Genomic DNA, 27,158 nt, shown 5'->3' with positions numbered 1-27,158 from the left:
TGGCCTCCACCTTTAAAATCTATCCAGAATTCAACTGCTTCTCCCTTTCGACTGAGGCAGAAGAGCTTCAACCTGGGAGGCAGAGGTTGCTGTAAGCTGAGATCGAGCCACTGCACTCCAGCCTGGGTGACAGAGCAAGACTTCCTCTCAAAAAAAAAAAAAAAATTAGCCAGGCGTGGTGGTGGGTGCCTGTAATCCGAGGTACTTGGAAGGCTGAGGCAGGAGACTCCCTTGAACCCGCGAGGTGGAGGTTGAAGTGAGCCAAGATTGCGCCACTGCACTCCAGCCCGGGCAACATGAGTGGAACTCTGTCTCAAAATAAAACAAGATAAAGTTGGAGATGGCAGGATTTGCAGGTTAACTGTGGGTGAAAGGGAAAGACAGAAGCCAAAGGCAACTTTAATGGCAAAGGACAGAGCTGAAGAAAGTTGGGAGGGGCATGCTCAGGGGGAAAGACTGACTCCATTTAGGACCTATGGAATTGGAGATGTTTTTCAAGCCCTTGGGTAGAAATGGTAATGAGCTAGGAGCCCAAGATTCTATGGCCAGGTGTAGGTTACAGATAGAAATCTGGGGACCATCAGAATGGAGATGGGGTTTGGAGTCATGAAGCTAGGCAGGAGACTCTGGGTGGGCATAGACAGAAGTCAGCGCCGTGGCTCTGGGTCATGGCAGAGCTGACACGCTCAAGTTCTGGAAGCAGGAGAGAAAGTGCTTCAAGGAGGGAGGGGTGAGCTGCACGAGATGCGGCTGCTGCTCAAGCTGGATGATGGCTGCGGACGGACCATCATCCAACACTCCGATGAGCCTGTAGTTTCTTTCCCAGAGAACAGTCCTGTGGTCCTATTTGAGCCAGGAATCCTGAGTGACGTCAGATAAGGTGGGTCCCAGGCTTGCCCGAAGTCTTGCCTGAAACCTCTCCCCCAAGGACGATAAAACCAGGAGGGAGATCTTGTTTCTGTGGTCAAGAAAGAGAGTAGGGGTGGGAAAGGACAGAGCCACGGGGCAGCGGAGGGCAGGGGGCATTTCCTTAAATTGGCACAACCCCTTGGCCTTTCTAAAACAAACACTTTCTCACAGATAACCAGTAACAAACAAACAAAAAAGACCTCACTGGGTAAAATAGAATCTAGAATCTGTACAATTCAAAGTCGTTTGGCATCCAGGGAAGCTCCTTCCCTTTGTAGCACCCTCCTTGGGGACCTTGGGGGCAACCTGGCTGGAGGGGACCGAGATCCCGGGTCTTTGGCCTGGTCCAACAGGAACGATAATAGGGCGTCTGCTTCCCTGGAGAAAAGCCGGGAGAACAGAGACTGGAGTAGGTGCTCAGGCTTAGGATCTGGGCTGTGGATGGAGTGCTGGGACAGGGGAGGAGAAGGGGTGGGCACCTAACTGGGTCTCAGAGGACTTGGGGGCCCAGTGTCATAGACTCTGGAGAGGGAGGGTCGGGTCGGTCACCTTTTCTGCCGACTCAGCTCTGCTCTCTGGGCTCTTAGCACCTGGAGCACAGGATCGTCCTGGAACTCGCTGCCATCAGAGTCTGCCCGGGTGGTCGAGGGGAGAAGAATGAGCTCTAGGGAGCCGGCCTCTTCACGGGTAGGCCCACCACCAACATCCCCGGGGGCAGAGGCATCACCTTCTGCAGCCTCCAGCAGCCGGGCTGCCTGGTCGAGCAGGGCCTCTGAGCGGGGATGGTGAGCAGCGGGCGGGGGCGGGGCCAGGGCCTCCGGAGACCCAGCCTGGAAGGCAGGCGGTGTGTCCTTGACTGTGGATGTCAGCTCTGCTGGAGTGGGTGGGACCTCGGGCTGTGGGCATGCACCAAGGGATGGAGTGGCTTCGGCCTTCCAGATCACTGACCCTGCTGCGGGTGGCATGGCCTTGGCCTGAGGCTGGGATTCAGATGGAGGGGGAGTGACCTTGGTTTGAGGTTGTGTGGTCTTGACTTTTGGAGATCCAGCCTTGGGTGGAGGTGGGCCCTTGAGGTGAGAAGGCGGGTCCTCCAGGCTGTCAGGGAACAGCCGAGCTGCCACTACCTGGCCCAGGACACCCCTGAGCTGAGGGCCAGGCCCCTGGCCAGCTTCAGTGACGGGCTGGGCAGCCTCTTGGGGAAGGGCTCTGCTTCTCCTAGACTTGGGCCCCTGGCTGTTAGGCTGGGCGGAGCTGCTTGGCTCAGGGATAGGAAAGCCTTGGGGGCCAGCTGGGGGTGTGAGGGTGGAGGTTGGAGGTGCTGGGGTAGAGGCTGGGGATTGGTGGGTAGAGTCCAGGGGTGGGAGGGTGGAGGCCAGAGGCGCTAGGGTGGAGGCCAGATGCATGGGAGGAACAGCCCCGAGGGATACCCAAGGCCCAGATTGTGGGGCCCAGAACCCGTGGGGGCTAGGGGCCCAAAAGATATGTGGAGAGGACACAGAGGGAAAGGGAGGCCTCTCCACATAGAAGACCTCGGGTGGACCAGGCTGGGCCACACTGCTCCATGGTGGGATGTGGTTAGGCTGGTTTCCCAGAGCACCGAGGGTCTCCACTGGAGTAGGAGAGGTCTGAGGACAGATAGGAAGAGAGATCTCGTATGGAGAGAGGGCCAAGCGTCCTTGCTTCCCCTCAGACCCACCCTCTCCTCCAGCTCCCCACAGGCTCCTCCTTCCCCGACTCACCAGAGTCTGGAGGGCAGGGGTCCCAGGCAGCACCCAGGCTCCACCACCCTTGCTTCCCCGAGCCTGTTCAAGCTTCCGCCGCTGCCGCCACTGGTACAAAATGTCATCCTCTGGCCGAAGGGGTGCTTGGGAGGAGGCTGGGGCTGGAGCAGGGGTGGGGGTCTGGGCCTGGGCTGGTGCCAGGGATGCTGTAGGGGAAGGGAGGTAGAGAGGAGAGGGTGAGGCAGGGGCCAGGGAGATCAGAAGCCCTGTGACAGCCTGCACACATGCCTGCAAGGGTTACTCAGACAGGCTCTCCAGATACTGTCCCAGCTCCACTCTAGAGTGGGAAGAGAGGAAGGGGTCAAAGTCTGGGGAGTGGGTGCTCCTGGGCTTCTCCACCTGTCATCGTTCAAGTCTTTGTTCATTATATATATATGGTCTTGTTCTGTCACCCAGCTCGACCTCCTGGGCTCAGGCGATTCTCCTACCTTCACCTACTGAGTAGCTGGGACTACAGGCATGTGCCACCACACGGGGGTAATTTTTACTTTTTTTGTAGAGACAGGGTCTTGATTTGTTGCCCAAGCTGGTCTCAAACTCCTGGGCTCAAGCCATCGTTCCACCCGGGCCTCCCAAAGTGCTGGGATTACAAGTGTGAGCCACAGTGCCTGATCTCATTCAACAAATATTTATTGAGCTGTTCTGGACGCTGGAGTTACAGCAGTGAGCAGAAGACATACTCCCCGAATCCACCCACTCCCCCACCCCCTATGGCCCTCGCCCTGCTCCAGCCCCACTCACTCCACCTGGACTCTCAAGCAGCCTCCCTGGTCTCTCTGCTCTCCTCTGAATCTGTTCCCTACTCTCAGCCAGAGGGAGCCTGTGAATACCTGAGTTGGACCAGGCCCCTCAGTGGGAACCCTCCTGTGGCTGCACCTCTCTCCTGGGGAAAGGCAAAGGCTTTGCCTTTTACACCTGTGGCTCCCTCTGCCTCGAACACTCTTCCTTCATGTATCACATAGTGGATTCTCTCACATCCCTCAGATCTTGGGCACCTTCCCAGGCTTCCTTATTCAAAACTGCAACAACCAGCTGGGCCTAATGAATGGCTCATTCTTGTAATCCCTGTGCTTTGGGGAGCCAAGGTTGGGGGATCATTTGAGCCTGGGAGTTTAAGATCAGCCTGGGCAACATAGTGAGACCCTATCTCAACAAATAAAAAAATTAAAACAATTAGCTGGGCATAGTGGTGCATGCCTATAGTCCCAGCGACTTGGGAGGCTGAGGTGGGAGGATCGCTTGAGCCCAGGAATTGGACTATGATGGAATCACTTTTTTTTTGAGATGGACTCTTGCTCTTGTCACCCGGGCTGGAGTGCAGTGGCGAGATCTCAGCTCACTGCAGACTCTGCCTCCTGGGTTCAAGCGATTCTCCTGCCTTAGCCTCCTGAATAACTGGGATTACAGATGTGTGCCACCACATCCAGCTAATTTTTGTATTTTTATTAGAGACAGGTTTCACCATGTTGGCCAGGCTGGTCTTGAACTCCTGACCTTGTGATCCATCCACCTCCGCCTCCCAAAGTGTTGGAATTACAGGCATGAGCCACCACACCTGGTCCACTCTTTTTTTTTTTTTGACACAGTCTCGCACTGTTGCCCAGGAAGTGCAATGGTGCAATCTTGGCTCACTGCAACCTCCGCCTCCCGAGTTCAAGCAATTCTCCTGCCTCAGCCTCCCAAGTTGCTGGGATTACATTTGCCTGCCACCATGCCCGGCTACTTGTTATACTTTTAGTAGAGATGGGGTTTCCCCATGTTGGCCAGGCTGGTCTCGAACTCCTGACCTCAGGTGATCCACCCACCTCGGCCTTCCAAAGTGCTGAGATTACAGGTGTGAGCCACTGCACCCGGCCTTATTATCCCTGTTTTACAGCTGGAGAAACAAGGCCCAGAGAGGCCCATAGTCCCACAGATGGTCAGTGGCAGAGCTGGGATTTGCACCCAGGCTTCCCTCAGCCCTTGCTTCCCAGCCCTTACCAGGTGCCCTGGGGCCAGGGCCCTTGCTTGAGTCAGGGATGAAGGTCTCTGAGAAGGGAGAGAGTTCGTCGGAGCTGGTGGGGAATGAGGAAGTCCTGGCATCGCTGCGGCTGAGGGAGGAGGAGGAGGATGTGGAGGCTTTGCTGCAAGGAGAAGGCAGGAGTCAGGCAATGGAGGTCTCAAGACCTGGGCCAGGTGGAGCTGCAGTGGGAAGGGTGGGAAGGGTGCTGGGGGCGGGGTGCAGGCACCTGCGTTTGAGCAGCCTGGCAGCTCTGCTCTGTAGGCTCAGTGTCTCCAGGTCCAGCAGAGATGAGTTCCATGTGTTGAGGTTCTGCAGGGTGAGAGGGTCAGAGGCCAGCCCCCACCCAAAGGCTGCTGGGAAAGGGGTTTTAAACAGAGGGCCTGGAGAGCAGGTTGTACCGCCCTCGGTAACCTCATGTGCTGGCTTAAAATCTGCTCCTCCTCCTCAGGGAGGAGAGACCCAGATTTCCCCTTTGGATCAGCACCTTTTTTTTTTTTTTTTTTTTTGAGACGGAGTTTCGCTCTTGTTACCCAGGCTGGAGTGCAATGGCATGATCTTGGCTCACTGCAACCTCCGCCTCCTGGGTTCAGGCAATTCTCCCGCCTCAGCCTCCTTAGTAGCTGGGATTACCGGCACGCGCCACCATGCCCAGATAATTTTTTGTATCTTTAGTAGAGACGGGGTTTCACCATGTTGATCAGGATGGTCTCGATCTCTTGACCTTGTGATCCACCCGCCTCAGCCTCCCAAAGTGCTGGGATTACAGGCTTGAGCCACCTCGCCCGGCCTTTTTTTTTTTTAATTGAGACACAGAGTTTCGCTCTTGTTGCCCAGGCTGGAGTGCAATGATAGGATCTCAGCTCACTGCAACCTCTGTCTCCCAGGTTCAAGTGATTCTCCTGCCTCAGCCTCCCAAGTAGCTGGGATTACATGCATGCACCACCATACCTGGCTAATTTTGTATTTTTAGTAGAGACAGGGTTTCTCCATGTTGGTCAGGCTGGTCTCAAACTCCCAACCTCAGGTGATTCTCCTGCCTCAGCCTCCCGAGTAGCTGGGATTACATGCATGCACCACCATACCTGGCTAATTTTGTATTTTTAGTAGAGACAGGGTTTCTCCATGTTGGTCAGGCTGGTCTCAAACTCCCAACCTCAGGTGATCCACCTGCCTCGGCCTCCCAAAGTGCTGGGATTATAGGCATGAGACACTGCGCCTGGTGGATCAGTACCTTTCATGGACAAATCACAGTTGGAGTAGGATGGATCCCACCTTCCAGATCATAGCCGATTCATCAGAGCATTCTGTCTTCTGGTTCACAGTGGTTGGCTCAAGGATGTGTGAATCACAGTGAGCCCTGGGACTTTGGATGGAGCAATCAGAAAAGCCTCCACTTTCCAGTGGAGTCACTGAGCTAGGACCATGAAGCCTAGAGACCCCGAGGGCCACCCTGGCTACTGCGAGGAGAAAGCCCGCCTGGGACTGAGAGGAGCACAGAGGTGGGTGCCAGGGCTCATACCTGCAATCCCAGCACTTTAGGAAGCTGAGGCAGAATTGCTTGAGTCCAGGAATTTGAGACCAGCCTGGACAACAAAGTAAGACCCATCTCTACAAAAACACAAAAAATTAGCTGGGCACGGTGGTGTATGCCTGTAGTCCCAGATACGCAGGAGGTGAAGGCTTCAGTGAGCCATGACTGTGCCACTGAACTCCAGCCTGGGTGACAGAGCAAGACTCTGTCTCTAAGTTAAAAAAAAAAAAGAGCATGGAGCCCAGAGAGAATTGGATCTCTCCCAGCGTTATTCAAACACCTGGATCCAGGCATTTCTGGAAACATCTGCTTTTGGATTTCTCAATTACATCAGCCAGCAAATTCTCCTTTTCTGTTCTAGCTTCCTTGAAATGGGGATCAGCTCTAATTTTTTTTTTTTTTTTGAGACAAGAGTCTCACCCTATCGCCCAACCTGGAGTGCACCTGCGTGTTCTCAGCTCACTGCAACCTCTGCCTCCTAGGTTCAAGCAGCCACCACGCCTGGCTCATTTTCTGTATCTTTAGTAAAGATGGGGTTTCACCTTGTTGGCCAGGCTGGTCTTGAACTCCTGACCTAATAATTCACCTGCCTCAGCCTCCCAAAGTGTTGGGATTACAGGCATGAGCAACTGTGGCTGGCCTTTTTTTTTTTTTTTTTAATAGAGACAGGGTCTTGCTCTGTTGCCCAGGCTGGAGTGCAGTGGTGCAATCATAGCTCACTGCAGCCTTGAACTTCTAGGCTTAAGCAATCCTCCAACCTCAGGCTCTCAAGTAGCTGGGATTACAGGTGCATACCACCACACCTGGCTCTTTTTTTTTTTTTTTTTTAAGTGGAGGCAGGATCTCACCATGTTGCCCAAGCTGGTCTTGAACTCCTGGCCTCAAGCAATCCTCCCACCTTGGCCTCCCAAAGTGCTGGGATTACAGGTGTGAGCCACCACTCCTGATCTTCTAATTCTATCCCAGGGCTGGTGCTGTCAGTTCAGGCACACCAGGGAGGGAGTGAATGAGGATATCACCTGCTTTATTTCCTGAAGGGGAGCCACAGCCTGGGATGCACTGGTCACCTTGGCCGCAGTAGGGACAGCTGTATGAGGTCTTCTTTGTGGTTTGTTGGCTCCTGCTGAGAAGCCCCAGTTGAGGTATGAGAGCCAGGAGGAATAGCTACTGGGGGCACTGACCTGCAAAGGTTTAGGGGTGGGGGCGGTGGATGGCACTGAAGGAGGTACCTGCTGCATTTTGACTGCTGGGGTCTGGAGAGTCAGGACGCAGCCACCAAAAGTCAGCTGCTGTTGGGCCTGCAGGCTGGCGCTCCTCTCGGCTGGTGGGATGAGCCTGGCGGAACCTGTTTATATACCTGTGAACAGCAGGGGATAAGAGGTGAGTGGAGTGAGGAGAGCCAAATAATAAGAAGAATAATCATTAGGCCAGACACAGTGGCTTATGCACTTTGGGAGGCTGAGGCGGGCGGATCACAAGGTGAAAAGATCGAGACCATCCTGGCCAACATGGTGAAACCCCATCTCTACTAAAAATACAAAAATTATGCCAAATGTGGGTGAAGGGGAGAAGGGAAGCAAAGCACACTGCCGTGTGTGTACCTACGCAACTGTCTTGCATGCTCTGCTCATGTACCCCAAAACCTAAAATCCAATAAAAAAAAAAATAAAATAAATAAATAAAAATAAAAAAATTAGCTGAGCATGGTGGTGCATGCCTGTAGTCCCAGCTACTTGGGAGGCTGAGGCAGAAGAATCGCTTGAACCTGGGAGGCGGAGGTTGCAGAGAGCCGAGATCAGGCCATTGCACTCCAGCCTGGTGACACAGCAAGACTTCATCTTAAAAAAAGAAAAAAAAAAGAATAATCTGGGCAGCCACCATTTACCAAGCACCATGGCAAAGCCTGGTAGCTCTCCCGCAATATCTGCTTTTCTTTCTTATACGGTCACATAACTTTTTTCGAAATAGGGTCTTGCTCTGTCTCCCAGGCTGGAAGGCAGTTGTGCAATCGTGGCTCACTGCAGCCCCCAACTCCTGGGCTCAAGAAATCCTCCCTCCTCAGCCTCCTGAGTAGCTGGGACCACAGGTGCATTCCACCACACTTGGCTAATTTTGTTTTATTTATTTATTTTATTATTTATTTATTATTATTTTTAAAGATGGGGTTTCACCATGTTGGTCAGCCTGGTCTTGAACTGACCTCAGGTGATCCGCCCGCCTTGGGCTCCAATGTGCTTGGATTACAGGTGTGAGCCAAAATGCCCGGCCTTATTTATTTATTTATTTTTGAGATGGAGTTTTGCTCTTGTTGTCCAGGCTAGAATGCAATGGTGCAATCTCGGCTCACTGCAACCTCTGCCTCTGGGGTTCCAGTGATTCTCCTGCCCCAGCCTCCCAAGTAGCTGGGATTACAGGTGTGCAACACCACGCCTGGCTAATTCAGTAGAGATGGAGTTTCACCATGTTGGTCAGGTTGGCCTCGAACTCCTGACCTCAGGTGATCCACCCGCTTCGGTCTCCCAGGCATGAGCCACTGTGCCTGGCCGAACAGTGGTATTTTTGTATTTTCAGTAGAAACGGGATCTCGGCATGTTGCCCAGGCTGGTCTGGAAACTCCTGGGTTCAAGTAATCCTCCCACTTGGGCTTCCCAAAGTGCTGGGATTACAGGCATGAGCCACTGTGCCCACCCAGGAGTAACTTTTAGCTGGGCACACAGCCGCTCTTCTGTGGACTATATTTACCAGGTACCCTTGTAGCCTTGTGGCCACGTGACTAGGTTCTTGACAAACAGGGTATGAAATGTGATTTTGGAAAGCTGATGTGGTTGAAAGCCATTTTGCACCAGGAAGGAAAGGACAACGGCCTAGAGTTGGGACAGCAACAAGACAGAAGAAACCTGTGTCCCTGACACAACTACCGGGTGCCACATCATTCCTGTTGGCTTCTGCCTGGACTGCAGGTGAGGGAAGAATAAATGCTATCTCATTTCAGCCATAATTAACTTGGGACTCTTTATTACAGCACCTGAACCTGTATTCTACAAATCTAAGTGCTCACCATGTGAGAGGCATTGCTAGAGATCATTACATACAGCACTCATTGAAAGCTGAAAACAGGCTGGGCACGGTCGCTCACACATGTAATCCCAATACTTTGGGAGGCCAAGGAGGTCAGGAGTTTGAGACCAGCCTGGCCAACATGGTCTCTACTAAAAATACAAAAATGAGCTGGGCATAGTGGTGGGAGCCTATAATCCTAGCTATTCGGGAGGCTGAGGCAAGAGAATTGCTTGAACCTGGGAGGCAGAGGTTGCAGTGAGCTGAGACCTTGCCATTGCACTCCAGCCTTGGCTAACAGAGATTCCATCTCAAAAAAAAAAAAAAAAAAAAAAAAATAGAAAGCTCAAAACAGCCCTAGGAGATATATACAATTCATATGCCCAATTTAGGTCAGGTGCAGTGGCTCACACCTGTAATTTCAGCACTTCTGGAGGCAGAGCGGGGCATGGATCACCTGAAGCCAGAAGTTCGAGACCAGCCTGGCCAACATGGTGAAACCCCATCTCTCTTAAAAATACAAAAAAATTAGCCGAGCATGGTGGTTAGTGCCTATAATCCCAGCTACTCAGGAGGCTGAGGCAGGAGAATCACTTGAACCCAGGAGAAAGAGGTTAGAGTGAGCCGAGATCACACCACTGCACTAAAGCCTGGACAACAAGAATGAAACTTGTTCAAAAAAACAAACAAACAAACCAATTTAGAGATAAAGAAACTGAGGCTGGGCATGGTAGGTCTGGCCTATAATCACAGCAGTTTTTGGAGGCCAAGGTGGGAGGATTGCTGGGTGTAGTGGTATGCGCCTATAACCCCAGAGACTCAGGAAGCTGAGGTGGGAGGATGACGTGAGCCCAGAAGTTTGAGGTTATAATGAGCTGTGATTGCAACACTGACCTCCAGCCTGAGTGACAGAGTGAGACCCTGTCTCTAAATAAATAAAAAGAGATAAACTGAGGCCAAGATTATACAGAGAGTAAGTGACACAGCTGGGATTTGAACTCAGGCAGTCTAGTTCCAGAGTTCTTAATAACACACATAAAGTGCCTGGTCCTGAAAAAGCGCTGCATGAAAACAGCTCTGGCCACGATGATTATTGCTGTGTGCCTTCTCCCTCCCTCTAACCCAAACTCTCCTTTTCCCCAGGGCTGCTGGTACTTACTTGGCCACCACGGAGTCCCCACTGTCAATTAGGGTGGGTGATGGGGAAGCCCCCATCTGTCCCTCAGTGGTACTGGGTGGGGAAGGAGTCCCTGAACTGGATGTCCAGGACTCTTCAGACAGCTCAGGGGAGTTGGGACCTGTGGCTGGAGCCTTGGGAGCTTGTGGGAGCCTGGATCTCTGAGACCTGGATGGGCTCAGGGTCTAAGATGGGAGAAGAGCAGAAGAAAAAGTGTGAGGTCTGATGGGTCATCCCTGCAGGGGAACCAAGACACACACGAATTCTCAGTCCAGAGGGGAGGAAACTCATCCTATAATGATAATGACCTAGAGTTGGGGGCTCAGGAGGGAATCCAGGTGGTAGAGAGGCAGACCAGGCCAGGGCCATAGGGAGGGGAGAAGGGCCTGTCTCTTAAATCTCTCATCACATGTCTTCCTACCCTCTAGAGGTCATTCTTTTGCTACTGGGCTGGCACTCAGCACTCTTTGAGGGGTGTCCTCACCTTAGGACACGAGGTCTGACTCCGGGATGGCCAATAGTGGCTTCCACCCAAGAGCGCACCTCCAAAGGGATTCTTTTGAATGGAGAAAACTGGCAGGCTGCAAGAGGAAAGTGGGGTTCAGGCAGCACGTGGTTTCGCTGCAGCCCTGGGGAGGGGAACACTAGAGGAGGGCAGAACCAGACAATTCCCATAGATTCCTGGAAGAGAGGGACTGTTATTCCCATGAAGCACCGCTGCACATTCAGGATAGACAGTGGAAGCGTGAGTCCTGGAGCCCGCCCTTGGAGCAATCTTAACAGGAAGCAACTCAGGAACTGGCAGCCGGTGGTTCTCAACCCTGGATCCAGTCTAGGACGGGCTTTTCTCCGTTACAGTCGCGCGGTTCCCATTCCAGACCAACAGAATCAGATTATCTGTTAGTGGGGGCTTAGCCTCCGGGTCTTTTCCGCAGCGTCCCAGGTGACTGTGAGGTGGAGCTCGGGTTAAGAACCGCGGTATCACCGAGCATTTCCCATAAATTCTTGGAGACACGAAGGCGAAGGGTAGATGGACTACAAGCCCCAGGATCCACTGGGCTCCGCCTCCGAGAGAAAGTTCAAAGACAACGCCCAGGCGTGTTTTGGGACCATTTCAAAATTTAAAAATTCAGATCTCAAGCTTTCTTTGGACATCTTTAGAGGAAATAATCCCTTGGGGCCCCTTAGAGAGGAACCTAAAACTCTAAGGGACCCCCGGGATGCTGAAGGCTACGGCTGGAACGGCCAAAGGCTATTGGGAGCTGTAGTTTCAGTGCTGCGGAGCCCTAGCGACTCCAGACCCTATCTGGCCCGTCCCCAGGCTGTGCTGAGGGGGATCCTCACCTGCGGTCCATCCCGCGGCTCCCACCGCACTCCCTCCTGCTCTGCTCCTTTACGAAACAAGCCCCGTTGGCATCTCCGTCGCTTAGCAACGCCCTATCAGCCCGCCCTTCTTAGTGCCCGCGCAGGAAGCGAGAGGCCTCCAAGGCCACCAATGAAAGAGAGGAAATAAGAGTAGCCGGAAGGTGTCTCACGATTGGTTGAAACACCTGCCTGCCTGAAACAGAGCGCGTTTGATTGGAGAACCTGCAGCGTGTAGCAGTAATTGGCAAGACCGTGCACCAATGGGAAGGATTTGAGGATGGGCTTGCAGTTAGGAGGTGATCTAAAGTATCTTCGCCTAAAAGTGCGGCTTTTTAAAACCTTGCTGCAGAAGTTCTGTCCCGACTCCGGTCTAATTACCGTTCTTTCAGTTGCAGAGGCAACGCGGGGACTCTTCTCCCTCTCTAATCGCCATTCCTCCATCAGTTGGGCCAATCAGTTCATCCCGATTGTCATCTAACCACTTCCTTCTTGCCGCAGCAGCAGCTGGTTGCATCAGTTGCCAGGTCTGGGCTCCTGGCCGAGGTAGCAGGATCAAAATGAGCTATTTCGAGCCCCAGGGCACGGCCCCCGGGGGGCCAGCCTAAACTGTTCATGGCCGCTGCGCACCTGAGGCTGAGTCAGAGGCACAGAATTAGGCCCGGCCTGCCGGGAGACTGGGCCCAAGGCCCGGCTGAGGATGAGAGTAGGGAGGGCCTGTTCTATGTCCTCCTGACATCCTGGCCAGGCTACCACATTCTCCAGGAATCTGCTCCTAAGACTTCCATCTGCGTCATCCTCAGAGTTGCCAGGGGGGCGGCACTGGATTAAAGGGACTGGAAACTTCCGTGGGCCTCTTGGGCCCTGGGCCCCAATGACAGCGCTGTGCTCCCCACACCGGCAATCCCCCCCCCCCGCACCTCAGCCTTAGTTTCGCCTCTGGAAATTGGGGAATCTTCGTGACACCTTCTTAACCGCCTTTGCCAGGCATTCAGCAGGCACTTAATAAATGGCGAAGTCATTGTTTGGGTTTCTAAATAAGGCTCTCCTAATGGCTGAGTCTGGCCACGGTCCCAGTGTCCCTGGGCAGCCCTTCGAGGGGCCGGCACAGGGCTCACTATAAATCGGCGGCTGCGCACGCAGGGGCACTGCAACGCGAGGAGCAGGATGGAGATCCCGGTGCCTGTGCAGCCGTCTTGGCTGCGCCGCGCCTCGGCCCCACTGCCCGGACTTTCGGCGCCCGGACGCCTCTTTGACCAGCGCTTCGGCGAGGGGCTGCTGGAGGCCGAACTGGCTGCGCTCTGCCCCACCACGCTCGCCCCCTACTACCTGCGCGCACCCAGCGTGGCGCTGCCGGTTGCCCAGGTGCCAGGCCTGGGGAGGGGCGAACTCAAGCAATGCCGGGGGGTCTGGGTCAGCCTGGGGTGGGGGGCGTGTGACAGAATGTTCGTTGGCCTTGGCGGGGTGGAGAGTCCGGCAGCTCCGAGGGGCTTCCGGAGTTCCTGGGAATCTCAGAGGCCCGCTCACTGCATCGAGTGGGAGGTCCCAGTCGCTCTTGGGTGTGTGTGTGTCGGGGGACTGGGGAGTCTCATTAGCTCTCCAGGGAGTGGAAGGCCTGGGTCGCTCTAAGGGGAGTTTTGCTGAATCTGAAGGAGGCTGGTGACCCGGGAAATCTGGGTAAAAGGAGGCGTTAAAGGTTGCCCGAGGGGAAGGAATGTTCCTAGTCTCGGGGAAGAGTTGGGAGACTTCATGCAGTGGCTCCATGTCTCCAAAACAGGAAGGGAAAGGCCTGAGACTTGAGCAAGGGGTCCTGGCCACTCTGAAGTGGGGGAAGGCTACCAGTCGCTGCCGAGGTCCCTTGACCGGAGTGGGAAAGTAGGCAGAGGATTCTGGAGACGGGGGAAGGGGCATCTTGGCGAGTTTGTCGGGGCTGGGGGAGAAGGGACCCGGGGCTCTGAAGAGGGAGCCGGGGAATCAGTGCCCTGGGGTGCATGGTGGTGACTTCGGAGGATTCCCTGACACCGGGGAGGGCGGAGGTTCCTGACCTTGCAGGGGAAGGGAGCCTCATCACTGCGGGGGAGAGCGCAATCCCAGATATTACAGGAGGAGGGCTAATCCCCGTTATTCGGGGTGAAGAGGTCCTGGGTGATTCCCAGTAGGAGAGCAGATTGCTGAGCTCGGGAGGCCAGAGTGAGCTGCAGCACGGAACCGATGGGGTGGGGTTTCCCTGGGTGGGTCCCGCGAGCCTGGCATGGCCCGATGACAGTCCCACCCGCGCTCACTGCGCGCAGGTGCCGACAGACCCCGGACATTTCTCGGTGCTGCTAGACGTGAAGCACTTCTCGCCGGAGGAAATCGCTGTCAAGGTGGTGGGCGAACACGTGGAGGTGCACGCGCGCCACGAGGAGCGCCCGGTGAGCCGCGGCGGGGGCGGGGCTAGAGCGGGCACGCGCGCCGCCGGGCCGGAGGGGCGGGGCCGCTCAAGCCTCCTTCCCCTCCAGGATGAGCACGGATTCGTCTCGCGGGAGTTCCACCGCCGCTACCGCCTGCCTCCTGGCGTGGATCCCGCTGCCGTGACGTCCGCGCTGTCCCCCGAGGGCGTCCTGTCCATCCAGGCCGCACCAGCGTCGGCCCAGGCCCCACTACCGCCACCGGCCGCCGCCAAGTAGGGGGCGGGGCCACGCCCGCACCCCGGGAGCCTCCTCAGGCTCCGTCTTTTAAAGCTGATCTGACTCCGCCCAGCCAGATGTCCTGATCGCGCCCAGAACTGTCCTCTCAGCCACTCCTGGATTCTGCCCTGACCTCCACCCTAGACACTGCCTTGATAACCTAGCCCCTTCCTCTGACACCCTCACTGTCACACCTCCTCCAGCTTTCAGACTTCACACCAACACCTCCCTGGCTTCCAGACCCTACCAGCACTCCCCTAACCCTCGGCCGACAGTCTCAGCCCCACCGACCCACTTTCTTGGCATATAGCCCCACGGTTCTACTTCCTTCTGAGTATTCTACAAAGATATCCGGGTACCATATTTCCATCCCTTCCCTACTTTGACACCAAATTATGGTGTAGACAGCCCTCCCCCAACCCCAGGACAGTCAGGCACAATGCCTCCACGCCACAAATGTTCCACACTGCACAGACCTCCCGCTCCAGATCATCCGGGCCTGGTTCCCAAGACCCAAACCTTCCCTTGCAACCAGACAATCCACAACTGGCCCCTCCAGCCCATTTTCTGCCATAAAACTCCAGCCAGCCACACCAGGCTCTGGAACTCTTTTCTGACCGCCCCAACTCTTGGACACCTATTCCAGGCCAACCAGAACATCCAATCCCAAATTGTACAGACTCTCCTGCCCCAACCTTCCCAGACTCTGCATGGATGTCCTAGGCCCCCTCCCCAACTCTGACTAGACCCCCCACCCCATCCCTTTGTCTTGATCCCCAAGTCTCCAACACGAAATCTCCTTGGCAACCCACCTCCCATCCACCTCTTCTCCTTCAAGACCCAACCGAGCACCCCCTCTGATTCCCCATAGCCTTTCTCCCTGCCACGACTCTGTCACTTTCCCAGGCTCACTGTCCCAATAAATTTGCTGGAGCTCTGCCAACTGCTTTGTGTCTGGGCCAGGAAGGATGAACTGGAACAGACACCAGTGTGGAGTTGGGAGATGTTTACTGGGGTGGGGGGAGCTGGGAAAGTCACTGTCGCTCATACATCTCCCGTAGGATCTTCATGCTTTCTGAGTAACGAAGCTGGTTCCGATGAGAGGCCTCCTTCCACCTGGGGAGGCAGAGGGAAGACTCAGCAGTTGCAAGAGGCCCGAGGAGGCGCAAGCAGGCTGGGGGACGCTCACCTCTGGCGGATGCGTTTCCAACGCTGCATGTTGCGATAGATGAGTGTGGAGGGTGAGGGCTCAGGCTCGGAGGGCTGCATGGACAGAGGCAGGGCTGAGTGGTCAGGTCTGAGCCCCACCACATGTGCCCCACAACCTCGAGCCAGCCTGGTGCACTTACCTCGTCATCAGGGGTGCCCTGCATCTCGGGCTGCAGCGGAGATGGGATGCGGGATCTACAGGCATCTCCAGGTGGCCCGGGTGGTGTGGGTGGTGGCAGCTTGTACACATCACGATTCTTGCTGTTGGTGACCTCTGAACCCTGGGGACACAAGGGCCCCAAGCCAGGCCCAAGAGAGTCAGACCAGAGGGCTGGGAATCCACACTCATCCCTCCTTTCCCAGCAACAAACAGCATGAGGGGCACACTAAGTGACTCAGACAGGAGGCATGTCTGAAGGGCAGACACCTCAACTAACCAGGGAGTCAGGTCTGCCTGCCCGGGGACCCCTGTCTTCTCCTATCCAGCCCAGAGATCCCATCTACACCTGTCAGCCCAGGGAGTCACGTCTGCCTGCCTCAGGGAATCCTGCCTAGGGGGTCACATCTGTGCCATCTAGGAAGTTCTGTCCACTCTTGACAGTGTGAAGGGCCCTAATATGTCTGTCCTCGGGACCCTTGTCTACCCTCCTGGGCTAGATGGCTTACAGACCCCCATCCATTCCTGCCCAGCCCATCTGCTCCCCAAGGCCTGGTGGCCACAGGTCGGTACTAAGGACCCGTCTAGACCCTCGGCTCTTGGGAACGCCTGACCTTGGAGATTCATATCTAACTACCCAGGGCAACCCTGTTCCCTGTCCCCCAGGCCAGGTGGCTACGTATGTCTTCCCTAGGGACCTCCATCCACACCCCAGGCTAAGGGTGCACATCTGTATGCCTGGCCTGATCCAGCATTCATGTGAGGGACCTGTGTCCATCTACCCCACTAGGTTACGGGGAGGATCCTTTGTGCCTATCCACCCATTGCCCTGGCATCAGGCTGCTGGGCTGGGGCCCACCACCCATCCCACCTCCTCATCCTCAGGCAACGGGGGCAGGGGTGAGCTGGGAGAGCATTCACGCTCGCGCACAGAAGGGCTGTTTCGCATCCAGGCACGGCAGATCGGGTAGAGCGGCGTGTTCTCACTGAACTGGGCCAAGTCCACACTCCGATCGAACAGCTTGATCACATACGTGTCTGGGAGGGTGGGGATGGGAGGTGTGTGAGCATCCTTGCATAGCCCCTCAGCTCCTTGCCTACCCTCTCGGGCCAGTCGACTCACTGGATCGCTGTGGCCCTCCCTCAGCCAGCCCGTCATCCATTTCCCTCCTCTTCTTCCTCCGCTGGTGGGGGAAGCGGGCAGAAGGCCTGCGTAGGGAGGGGGGAGTGTCAGGACTGGGGTAGGGGCTGGGAGCCTCTGGTCAGCTGGTTGGGACCCTGTCACCTTACCTTTTGCCAGTGGATGCAATGGAGCAGTCCCTGTGGGGAAAGAAAGTTGACCCTCAGACAAATGCCTGTGCAAAACCCTGCAGAGGGCACCCTGGGGACGCTGGTATCAAACCTGAGATATGCACATGAACCCCACCTGCCCCTTGGGCCTTTTATTCCACCCATACCCATGGGGGTCTAGGTGGCAACCACGAGGGGACCTAAGCTTCTCCTGACGCAGGGTCTTCATACAGGTGAACTGGTCAGGACCGAGATGGAGGAAGCACTGGGCAGAGTGGTCAGGGCTTGGGTAAGGGAAAAAGTTACCAACTACAAACTCTCAGCTCCACATCCAGTCAGAAAAACTCACTTATTGTGGGTGTCTGAGGGGGTTTTCCCAGCTTCCTCATCCAGACGCTCCCTAGAGGCAGAAAAGATCTCTCAGCCTAGGGTTCCAGGGCCCCAGAGAAGGAAGGCACTGAGCGGCCTCTCCATTAGATACCTTCCTCCCCAAGTCAGCCTCTGGGGTCCCACCCAATCCACCCAGGATCAGAGGGCCGACCTGCCAGGGTGCCTGGGCCTTGACCCCACGCTGGCCCACCTGTCCATGTGACTCTTCTCCAGCAGACACTGCAGGACGGCGTCCAGTTGGTTCCGGGCTTTGGCCATCTCCAGCTCTGAGGCAAGAGGGGACCCAGCAGGAGTCAGCTCCTAGGCCCCAGCTAGGTGGGCAGCTGACTGGGCCAGGGAAAGGCATGAGTGTCCTCTGCCCCAGCCAATCTCAGAGCCAGGCCCAGGCAGCCTGAAAGGGTGCAGCAGACAGAGATGGCTGGAGTGATGCCAAGAGCTCTTAGTTCCAGAGCTGTCACACATGATCACTCTGTGATAGGAGGTAAGGCCAATCACCTTAGCTTAGGAGCCTTGGGTTTTAAAAAAATTTGTTTTAGGGCTGGGCATGGTGGCTTATGCCTGTAATCCCAGCACTTTGGAAGGATGAGGTGGGTGAATCACCTTGAGGTCAGCAGTTCGAGACCAGCCTGACCAAAATGGAAAAACCTCATCTCTACTAAAAATACAAAATTAGCTGGGCGTGTTGGCATATGCCTGTAATTCCAGCTACTCGGGAGGCTGAGGCAGGAGAATTGGTTGAAGCCAGGAGGCGGAGGTTGCGGTGAGCCAAGATCACGCCATTGCACTCCAGCCTAGGCAATAAGAGCAAAACTCGGTCTAAAAAAAAATTTTTTTTGTTTTAATGTAATATAAATTTATAACAAAAACAATTGCAAAGAGATGGAATCTCACGATGTTGATCAGGCTGGTCTCCAACTCCTGACCTTGTGATCCGCCTGTCTCTGCCTCCCAAAGTGCTGGGATTACAGGTGTGAGCCACCATGCCTGGCCAAACAGTGGTATAATTTTAAATCTGAATTAAATCTGAATGAGCTGACATTTAAAAATTGGGAGATTTCACCTAAAACATCCTGTTTGGGCTTTTCTTTCCCCACTCAGGAAATGAGATCTAGGCCCACCTTCCTGCCCTGTCAGCCTGTGGCTACCTCCTGTCATCACAGAACTTGAGGAAGTGATGATGTTACAATCTTCTACCTTTGAGGGGTATTTGCTCTGCCCTTCTTACTGGTGGGAGCTCTGGCTCTAGTGCTCAGAACCTGGAGGGGACACCTGGGAAATTGCCTGGCCAGTCCTGGGACTTCTTGAGATGCCCAGGGATTCAGACACAGGGCATTCAGACATAACTCAGAGGAGAAACAGCATGAGGGTGGGGAAGGGGGCAACTGAGATTGTAGCAAAGCCTTGGGTGGATGCAGAGGGTAGAGATCACCCCTACAACTCTCCCCAGGCCCAGCTTCTCTCCTGAACCCCCGACCTGGGCCTGAAGCCTCTGTCTCAAGGGTGGCCTCACTGTCCCCAAGTCCCTCCCTGTACCTCACCATGGATACCCCTCTCCCTCCCCTACCTCAGCCCAGCAACCTCATGGCCTGTCCACTCGGCCTCCCCAGTGTCTCTCCCACCCACCTCCTCCCTATTCTACACATCCTGGTCCTGTCCTTTGCTCCCCCTGGGCTCCCTGCCTCAGTTTCCCTTCTGATCCACCCTTCACAGGTGGCCAGGGGAATCTTCCTGAAAAATAACAAACCTGACCCTGATCCTCCCCTGCTTGGAAACTTCCATAACTCCATAGCACCCACGGGTGGAGTCTGCACTTCTCAGACTGGTACTCACAGGTGTATACCTTCCCTCACCATCATTTGTAGTCAGACTCCCTTCACTTTTCTTTCTTTTTTTTTTGAGACAGGGTCTCACTCTGTTACCCAGGCTGGAGTGCCATGGCGTGATCTCAGTTCACTGGGGGAGTGCAATGGTGTGATCTCAGTCCACTACAACCTGCGCCTCCCTGGCTCCAGCGATCCTCCTGCCTCAGCCTCCTGAGTAGCTGAGACTACAGGCTCATGCCACCACACCTGGCATTTTTTTTTTTTTTTTGCTCTTTTTTTTAAAAAATTCATGTTGAAATCCTTTTTCTTTTTTTTTTTTAATAGAGACAGCATTTTGCTATGTTGGCCAGGCTGGTCTCAAACTCCTAACCTCAAGTGATCTCCAGGCCTTGGGCTCCCAAAGTGATGGGATTACAGGCACAAGCCATAGCACCCGGCCTCCCACTTTGTTTTGATAACACTTTTGCTATCTGACATCCTACATCATTGTACTATTATTACCTTTGTGTCTAAATTCTGTACCCCTCCCACTGCTCTCACCATGCCAGGCCTGGGATCCCGTCAGCTCTGGCCCAACCCAAAATGACCTCTTTCTGAGCTTCAGTTTCCACATCGACCACAATTCCTACTTCCTAGGATTACTGGAATATAGTGACTGTGAGGATGAACAGTGCCTATACTTCAGACGCACAGCAAAATGTGTGACTCTGACCACTGCTGGAAATGGGGAAACCGAGGGGGAGCCAAGAAAAGCGGATTTTTCGGCCGAGCGCGGAGGCTCACGCCTGTAATCCCAACACTTTGGGAGGCTGAGACGGGAGGATCGCTTGAGGCCAGTGTTAGAGACCAGCCTGGGAAACATGGCGATCCTTCATCTCTACTTAAATATTTTAAAATGTTAAATAAAAAAGAGGAAAGAAAGGGCCCTTCTCAGAGTTACCGGCTCAGGATTCCCCAGGTCTTACCACGCACCGCACTGCCTGAGCCACCATCATTCAATCTCAAGGCGACTTCAAGCACAGACCCAGCGGGGATGAGGGTGGTAGGCAACGCTCGCTGCCTGATACAGCGATTGTCAGGTGGCTGCAGGGAGAAGTCGCGTAGTCCCATTTCCTCAATACTCCCTTCTACGGGACTCCCACACTGTCAACCCGATGCTCCCGACAGGCCCCCGAAATTGGGGTCCTCACCTGATTTCTCCACTTTCACCTTCACGGGGAACATGGTTTGGGTCCGGGATCTGGCTAGCTGGGTCAGACGAGCCCCAAAGGGCCTAGGATCACAAATCAAGGCGGGAGGCGGGCGGAGACAGTTCAAAGATTAGCTTCATGGGCGACGGGTCCTCCGCCTTCGGTCGTGTACTGCTTGTATCGTGGCCTGCTCCCTTCTGTGGACGGGCCCCTTCGGCAGTATCTCTTTTCTATTAGTTAATGCAGCCGTCAGTCTCATATCCTGACCAATTAAGAGCTTCCTCCGTAGGCCACCAGCTTTAGATCCCACCTTCCTGGGGCTTTGCTGCCGGAAACAAACCATCGACCGCCCAGCTTCCTGGGAGGTGTAGTTTCAGCTCCCGAGATTCACCCCGAGTAACAGCGCCTGCGCCGCGCGGGGCACGGTGGGAAAGAAAGGATTAAGGCATCGCGAGGCTTTCTGGGATTTGTAGTGTTAGAAGATTTCGGCTACACCGATTTAGTTCCATACCGGATTTAACCAAGGATTTAACCAACCGTTGGCGTCTCTCCATTCCTAAGAGGAAGACTAATGTAAAATAACGTTGGGTTCCCTCTCACTGAGCACTCCCTAGGTGCCAGGTAACTGCTAGTCTCCTTGCAGGTACAACTTCATTCATTTTGCAAATATTTGTGTTCCGGGCACTCTTCTATGCATTGGAGACACCTCGAGGAACAGAACAGACAAAAATCCCTGCCGTACTGGAGCTTATCTTTTAAAGTATGGAAGAGAAACGGTAAACAAGTAAAATATTTTAAGTGAAATGTAATAGGAGAAAGAATATAGGTTGGGCAGGGCACGGTGGCTCACGCCTGTAAATCACTTTGGGAGGCCGAGGCTGGCAGATCACCTGCAACCAGGAGTTCGAGACCAGCCTGGCCAACATGGTGAAACCCGTCTCTACTAAAAATGCAAAAATTAGCCGGGTGTGGTGGCACGCTCCTGTAATCCCAGCTACCCGGGAGGTTGAGGCAAAAGAATTGCTTGAACCGGGGAGATGAAGGTTGCCTTGAGCCTAGATCGCGCCTCTGCACTCCAGCCTAGGCGACAGAGCAAGTCTCCATCTAGAAAAACAAAAACAAACAGGCTGGGTGTGGTGGCTCAAGCCTGTAATCCCAGCACTTTGGGAGGCCAAGGTGGGTGGATCACCTTGAGGTCAGGAGTTTGAGACCAGCCTGGCCAACATGGTGAAACCCCATCTCATAAAAAAAAAAAAAAAAAAAAAAACCCTAGCGACCCCACCCCCCATACACACAAAACAGCATAGCCTGAAAGGGATGTAACAATATCAAGGTGGTGATTGAATTTTGAATTAGATGGATGGCCAAGTAGCGGGGCATGGTGGCGCATGCCTGTAATCCCAGTTACTCGGGAGGCTGAGGCAGGAGGATTACTTGAATCCGGGAGGTGGAGGCTGCAGTGAGGTGAGATCTCACCACTGCACTCCAGCCTGGTCAACACAGTGAGATTCCGCCTCAAAAAAACAAACCAACAACAAAAAAAGATGGATGGCCAAGGAAGGATTCCATGTGAAAGCTCTTGACTACTTTTATTTTTACAGACAACACTTCCTTCAGAAAATGGGAAACTTCTATTTATCACACGTCTTGGCCCAGATAAATCCTAGGAGGTAGATTCCTGATCTACACTTTTGATAAGAATACTGAAGCCCAGAGTAGGAAAGTTATGCTTTTGAATTCACGACTACCAGTACAGGATAACAGCCCCTAGAAATGGAAACACTAAACTGGGCGTGGGGGCTCACACCTGTAATCCCAGCACTTTAGGAGGTCGAGGTGGGTGGATCACCGGGTCAGGAGTTTGAGACCAGCCTGACTAACATAGTGAAACCCCATCTCTACTAAAAATACAAAAAATTAGCTGGATGTGGTGGCGTGTACCTGTAATCCCAACTACTCGCCCGGCTGAGGTAGGAGAATTGCTTGAACCTGGGAGGTGGAGGTTGCAGTGAGCCAAGATTGAGCCATTGCACTCCAGCCTGGGTAACAGGCACCTAACTCCATCTCCAAAAAAAAGAAAAGAAATGGAAGCACTCTTTACTTCCTCATCTAATAGTTTCCTGAGCAGGAAAGTTCCTAGTTCAGAAGATTATGAACAGTATTCATTGGAAAAAAATGTACATCATGTCTAAATACTAAGCCTGGCACAAAGAAAGCACTCAACAGATGTTTTTAAATATTAACAGGCAATTTATGCCTCAACCTCTAAAAGATCCCAGGAAGTCAGTATGGAAAGTTAGGGTCCTTTATTGGGGGCTGTCAGCAGAGAACACAGGAGATGAAAACAAGTCTTAGGGGTTTGAGAAGAGGCTCCCAGGACAGGCTCCTCTGCTCTAATGAGCCTGTCGTGGAGAATGAGCAGGGCCCCAGCCTGTACAGAAGTTGTCAGGGTGTGCCTAGGGGTATGGTGAAGGAGAGGTAGTCCCCAAGGGCACCCCAGCGAGGCCGGTAGATCTGGAAGATGGTGATCCAGGAGGTGAGCACTATCACCCAGAAGAGGAAGCCCACAGCTGAGCGCCAGACATCTGTCATGGAAAACAGAAGTGGGAAGGGTTCGCCTCCCAGCTGCTCTCCAAAATTCCCTAGATCAGCCTTCCCTTCTCACCCAGAGCCCCAGAATTCTTTGGGAGGCCAAGGTGGGCCTCCCATCAAGATTGCCCACTTCCCCCTCTCCCCAGCCACTGGTCTCCCTCCTCCGTGTTCTAGACTCACAGCCTTTGATTTGGCTCTGTTCTGTGTAGGCCGGGACAAGGAAGGCCTCTCGGAAAAACCAGAAGATGTTGACCAACCAGAGAAAAGGCAGGAAAGCAAATCCACCTAGGGAGAAAGAAAAAAAAAAACCCAATACGTCACAAGGCAATGAGGATCTTCTGTAATTCCCACTTAGAAGATCTATTTGGAAGAAACTCTCTCACACCCAAGTTCAATGGAGATTTCTGTTGTCAGGGATTCAGGAATCGGCCCCTCCTTGGGATCCAGGAATCTGATTCCTCAATCACCTCTTTTGCACGATCCAAGAGTCCAGGCCCTCAATTCCCCTCCTCTCTTGGGATCCAGAAATTAAGGCCCAAGCTTCCTCGTTCCTCAGGACCCCAGGCCCTCACCGCTCAAACCCAGGAGTAGGCGTTCGCAGGTGCTTCATATCTTAGATTCCTGAATCCAGGCCCCAAGGGCCTTTTCCCCCCGGGTGCTCTAGTCCAGTCACCTCTCTTCTCTTGGGACCCTAGCGATCTGCCCTTACCCAAGTAGTACTTCCGGCACAGGTTCAACTTCTCCTCATTGGACACTCGCTCCAGGTTCATAGTTGCGCTGGGGCCGGTCGTCCCAAGGGTCTGCGGGGCAAGACCCAAGCCTTAACCCTAAGTAACAGATGCAAGGATCACGAACAACCACCCTATTACGACAAATCAGAGATAAATGTAAAGGTGGGTTTGCTGCATGCAGGGCATCCCCGCCCCCACTAACAAGCTGGCTGGGTTAAAGAGCTCTTTCTTTTTATTTACTAGGGTGGGCTAAACCACCCCCAACTCACCAGAGAAGCTCACTTCCTCCGGCTGGGATGCCTTAGCCACTTTCAGTTATGGACGTTTGCACGAGATGCCCCGGTTTTCCCTAGAGATTGTAGTCTTCTTTGGGCGAGGCTGTACTGCACGCAAGCGCTGTTGGGAGAACTCCTGCCGGGGAGTCAGCCGGGAGGGCGCGCACCTCCCACGCGCAAGCGCCCTAGGGCGTTTCCGAGCGCGAGGAAAGCGCCTGGAGGGGGCAACGAACTACACTTCCCAGCGCTCATAAGGAAAGGAAGTGACGTAGGAGCAGCCAGACTAGAGGGGCTCGGGTAAAACGGCTGAATATTTAGCTTCGATATTCGGGACTGAGAAGGACAAGTGAGAACGGGCGCTGGGAGTGGACTCTCGGGGGGTCGGGGCCGCGTCCTGGATGGGGGGACGGTGTTTCTGGGGTGTCCGACCTCCCCGGCCTCGGTTCACCTCTGTCTTTGCACCTCTTCCAGGGTTAACTGCTCTTTTTACTTTAAGATCGGGGCCTGCCGGCACGGGGACCAGTACTCCCGGCTTCACAACAAGCCGACTTTCACCCAGGTGAGACCCGGCGCTGAGCCCCGGTAGTTAACGCCTCCCGGCCCTTCCCCTTCTAGGGCAGTCGTCACCAGGTCCCGCCTATTCCGGGTTCCTGAGGCCCGCCCCACCGCCCGGCTTTCTTCTGATTGGCCCTTTTTGCAGTCTCCTCCCCCCAGTGTTAATACTTGTCTCCCGGGAACTTGGCCGCGCCCCCTTACGTACAGTCTACACACCTTGGCTGCTAGTCCTTGCCAGTCCCCTCCATCCTGTTTCTGTTTTCCTATGGTAAAGGATCGCCGATGCACTCATGATGCTTAGGCTCCTTCTGGGGTGCAAGGTTCCATCCCCAACTTTCATGCCTCACTGTTTGCATGCAGCCCTGGCCTCTGATCTCAGGCCCCGCCCTTTTTAAATTCTGTGCAGACCGTAGTGCTGCTCAACCTGTATCGGAATCCACAGAACACAGCCCAAGTTGCAGACGGATCACACTGTAAGGGACCAGGCCTGGGGGCAAGGTGGACAGCCCCCAGCAAGCTAGGCCCTGATTCCACCTGCCCCTCACCCAGGTCATGTGAGCGACGTGGAGGTGCAGGAGCACTATGATAGCTTCGAGGTGAGGGTTTGCAGGGGTAGGTTGGGTTTCTTGTGAGAGCTCAGCCGAGTTCCTCCCCGTCTTCCACAGGAGGTGTTCACGGAACTGCAGGAGAAGTATGGGGAGATCGAAGAGATGAATGTGTGAGACAACCTCGGGGACCACCTCGTGGGCAACGTCTATGTCAAGGTGCTTGCTGTCCCCGGCTTAGGGCCCAGAGGTGGAGGGATTTCAATGCCTGATGGTCGCCACTGAAGCCTCTCAGCTTGAAGTTCATCACTAAATCCAGTCCAGCCCCAGAGCTGCTAATGAGTCCCCTGAAGATCTCTGAGTTCTCCTTGGACCCTGACTGACGTTTTCCTGCAGTTCCGGCGGGAGGAAGATGCAGAGCGGGCTGTGGCTGAACTCAATAACCGTTCAATGGGCAAGCTGTGCACGCCGAGCTGTCTCCCGTCACCGACTTCCGGGAGTCATGCTGTCGCCAGTATGAGATGGGGTATGCTAGTTCAAGGGTGGGATGGGCACTTGGAATCCCAGACTTTGAATGTGTGGTAGGGGCTGTCATGACAATGGCCTCCTCCATCTTTCTGTCGTCTCTGCAGGGAATGTACCCGAGGTGGCTTCTGCAACTTCATGCATCTTCGGCCCATTTCCCAAAACCTCAGGCCCCGCTCTATGGCGGGGACCCACGTGCAGGTACTTCAGGCCGAGCCTGCTAAGTCTCCTCATGCCAAAAGGTTCCTATGTCCTCAGATGAGCCTGACCCTAAGCCCCAGTAACAACGTCCCCAAGACTCTTTCTTTTTGAGATGGAGTTTTGCTCTTCTTCCCCAGGCTGGAGTGCGGTGGCACGGTCTTAGCTCACTGCAGCCTCCATCTCCTGGTTTCAAGCAGTTCTCTGCCTCAGCCTCCCGAGTAGCTGAGATTACAGGCACCCGCCACCATGCCCGGATAATTTTTGTATTTTTGGTGGAGATGGGTTTCACTATCTTGACCAGGCTGGTCTTGAACTCCTGACCTTGCGATCCACCTGCCTCAGCTCCCAAAGTGCTGGGATTACAGGTGGGAGCCACCACGCTCAGCCAACACTTTTTTTTTTTATATGGAGTTTTGCTCTTCTTCCCCAGGATGGAGTACAATGGTGCCATCTCAGCTCACTGCAACCTCTGACTCCCAGTTTCAACTAATTCTCCTTAGCTGGGATTACAGGCACCAGCCACCACACCCGGCTATTTTTTGTATTTTCAGTTGAGGCGGGGTTTTAGCAGGGTGATCAGGCTGGTTGTGAGCTCCTGACCTCAGGTGATCCACCCATCTCGGCCTCCCAAAGTATGTGGATTATAGGCATAAGCCACTGCACCTGGTCATTCCCAAGACTGTTATACCGTAAGTGTAGTTTTGAGCCCCATCTGGAGGCCAGTACCTAAATCCCAATCCCCAAACCAGCCTGAACCCCTAATCCAAGACCAGCCTGGATTGCCACCCCTGATATTGGCCACTGAGTACCTGTTCTGGGCCATGTCTTAGAACTCTAGTTATTTCAGCATCCTCCTGCCTCATCCCAGAGCAGAGGCAGGCCTGCGGTTCTCTGCACCACTCCTCAGGGTTCTAACCCAACTCTCAACACTCCTATTCTCAGGTCACCGCTGAGGTCCCATACTGGCCACCGTCCCCGAGAGAGAAACCGCCGGCATTCCCCAGATCACCGGCATGGCCGCTTCTGAGGACCTGGCTGCCTTACCCTTCGCCACCCACAGGAACAGATGTTCCTGGCAGGACCTCTCCTCAAAGCCCCCTTCACTTTCCTGCCCTGTCTATCCCTGGCTCCCGGGCTCCATAATGTAATCTGCTCAACATGGAGACCTTCTTCTACCACCCCTCTCA

At 54.3% G+C, this 27,158-nt stretch overlaps 5 protein-coding genes across 30 annotated transcripts; 2 read left to right on the top strand and 3 right to left on the bottom strand.

Moving 5' to 3' along the window:
- Positions 1 to 362: 362 nt before the first annotated feature.
- PROSER3 (proline and serine rich 3) lies at positions 363 to 11,888 on the bottom strand. Of its 22 annotated transcripts, none has more exons than XM_078359068.1 (12): positions 11,802 to 11,888; positions 10,942 to 11,038; positions 10,440 to 10,642; positions 7,453 to 7,580; positions 7,243 to 7,346; positions 4,919 to 5,001; positions 4,671 to 4,813; positions 2,649 to 2,836; positions 1,917 to 2,558; positions 1,637 to 1,805; positions 1,459 to 1,540; positions 363 to 1,287 (listed from the first exon to the last, which is right to left on the bottom strand). In XM_078359068.1, the coding sequence occupies exons 1-12, from the start codon at positions 11,810 to 11,812 to the stop codon at positions 1,146 to 1,148; spliced, it is 1,992 nt and encodes a 663-aa protein (XP_078215194.1). In that variant the 5' UTR covers positions 11,813 to 11,888; the 3' UTR covers positions 363 to 1,145. The 22 variants fall into 22 exon arrangements, with proteins under 22 accessions (XP_078215194.1, XP_078215199.1, XP_078215196.1 ...); XM_078359073.1 differs by having other exon boundaries at positions 363 to 958; XM_078359070.1 differs by having other exon boundaries at positions 1,917 to 2,534.
- Positions 11,889 to 12,966: 1,078 nt separating this feature from the next.
- On the top strand, positions 12,967 to 15,431 carry HSPB6 (heat shock protein family B (small) member 6). Its single transcript, XM_002762024.6, has 3 exons — positions 12,967 to 13,184; positions 14,111 to 14,233; positions 14,321 to 15,431. The coding sequence occupies exons 1-3, from the start codon at positions 12,987 to 12,989 to the stop codon at positions 14,486 to 14,488; spliced, it is 489 nt and encodes a 162-aa protein (XP_002762070.2). The 5' UTR covers positions 12,967 to 12,986; the 3' UTR covers positions 14,489 to 15,431.
- A 48-nt stretch (positions 15,432 to 15,479) lies between these two features.
- LIN37 (lin-37 DREAM MuvB core complex component) lies at positions 15,480 to 20,752 on the bottom strand. Of its 3 annotated transcripts, XM_078359085.1 has the most exons (10): positions 20,548 to 20,752; positions 20,323 to 20,440; positions 17,725 to 17,800; positions 17,494 to 17,544; positions 17,145 to 17,174; positions 16,978 to 17,063; positions 16,726 to 16,892; positions 15,838 to 15,978; positions 15,678 to 15,751; positions 15,480 to 15,604 (listed from the first exon to the last, which is right to left on the bottom strand). In XM_078359085.1, exons 3-10 carry the CDS (start codon positions 17,790 to 17,792, stop codon positions 15,523 to 15,525), a joined length of 699 nt encoding a protein of 232 aa, XP_078215211.1. In that variant the 5' UTR covers positions 17,793 to 17,800; positions 20,323 to 20,440; positions 20,548 to 20,752; the 3' UTR covers positions 15,480 to 15,522. The 3 variants fall into 3 exon arrangements, with proteins under 3 accessions (XP_078215211.1, XP_035142310.1, XP_035142308.1); XM_035286419.3 differs by lacking the exon at positions 16,978 to 17,063; XM_035286417.3 differs by lacking the exon at positions 20,323 to 20,440.
- A 2,086-nt stretch (positions 20,753 to 22,838) lies between these two features.
- On the bottom strand, positions 22,839 to 24,294 carry PSENEN (presenilin enhancer, gamma-secretase subunit). Of its 3 annotated transcripts, none has more exons than XM_003735548.6 (4): positions 24,140 to 24,294; positions 23,849 to 24,001; positions 23,320 to 23,424; positions 22,839 to 23,132 (listed from the first exon to the last, which is right to left on the bottom strand). In XM_003735548.6, exons 2-4 carry the CDS (start codon positions 23,907 to 23,909, stop codon positions 22,993 to 22,995), a joined length of 306 nt encoding a protein of 101 aa, XP_003735596.1. In that variant the 5' UTR covers positions 23,910 to 24,001; positions 24,140 to 24,294; the 3' UTR covers positions 22,839 to 22,992. The 3 variants fall into 3 exon arrangements, with proteins under 3 accessions (XP_003735596.1, XP_002762069.1, XP_003735597.1); XM_002762023.7 differs by having other exon boundaries at positions 23,849 to 23,966; XM_003735549.6 differs by having other exon boundaries at positions 23,849 to 23,939.
- On the top strand, positions 24,205 to 27,141 carry U2AF1L4 (U2 small nuclear RNA auxiliary factor 1 like 4). Its single transcript, XM_078359604.1, is given in 8 exon segments — positions 24,205 to 24,369; positions 24,433 to 24,491; positions 24,617 to 24,704; positions 25,366 to 25,464; positions 25,642 to 25,687; positions 25,690 to 25,771; positions 25,878 to 26,012; positions 26,914 to 27,141. Coding segments are annotated over 8 exon segments (759 nt in total). The 3' UTR covers positions 26,999 to 27,141.
- Positions 27,142 to 27,158: the final 17 nt, after the last annotated feature.

This window comes from Callithrix jacchus, chromosome 22, assembly GCF_049354715.1.
Source record: "Callithrix jacchus isolate 240 chromosome 22, calJac240_pri, whole genome shotgun sequence".
NCBI classification, from domain to species: domain Eukaryota; kingdom Metazoa; phylum Chordata; class Mammalia; order Primates; family Cebidae; genus Callithrix; species Callithrix jacchus.
The sequence above is the reverse complement of the archived record's forward strand: the minus strand, read 5'-3'. Positions and strand labels throughout refer to the sequence as shown.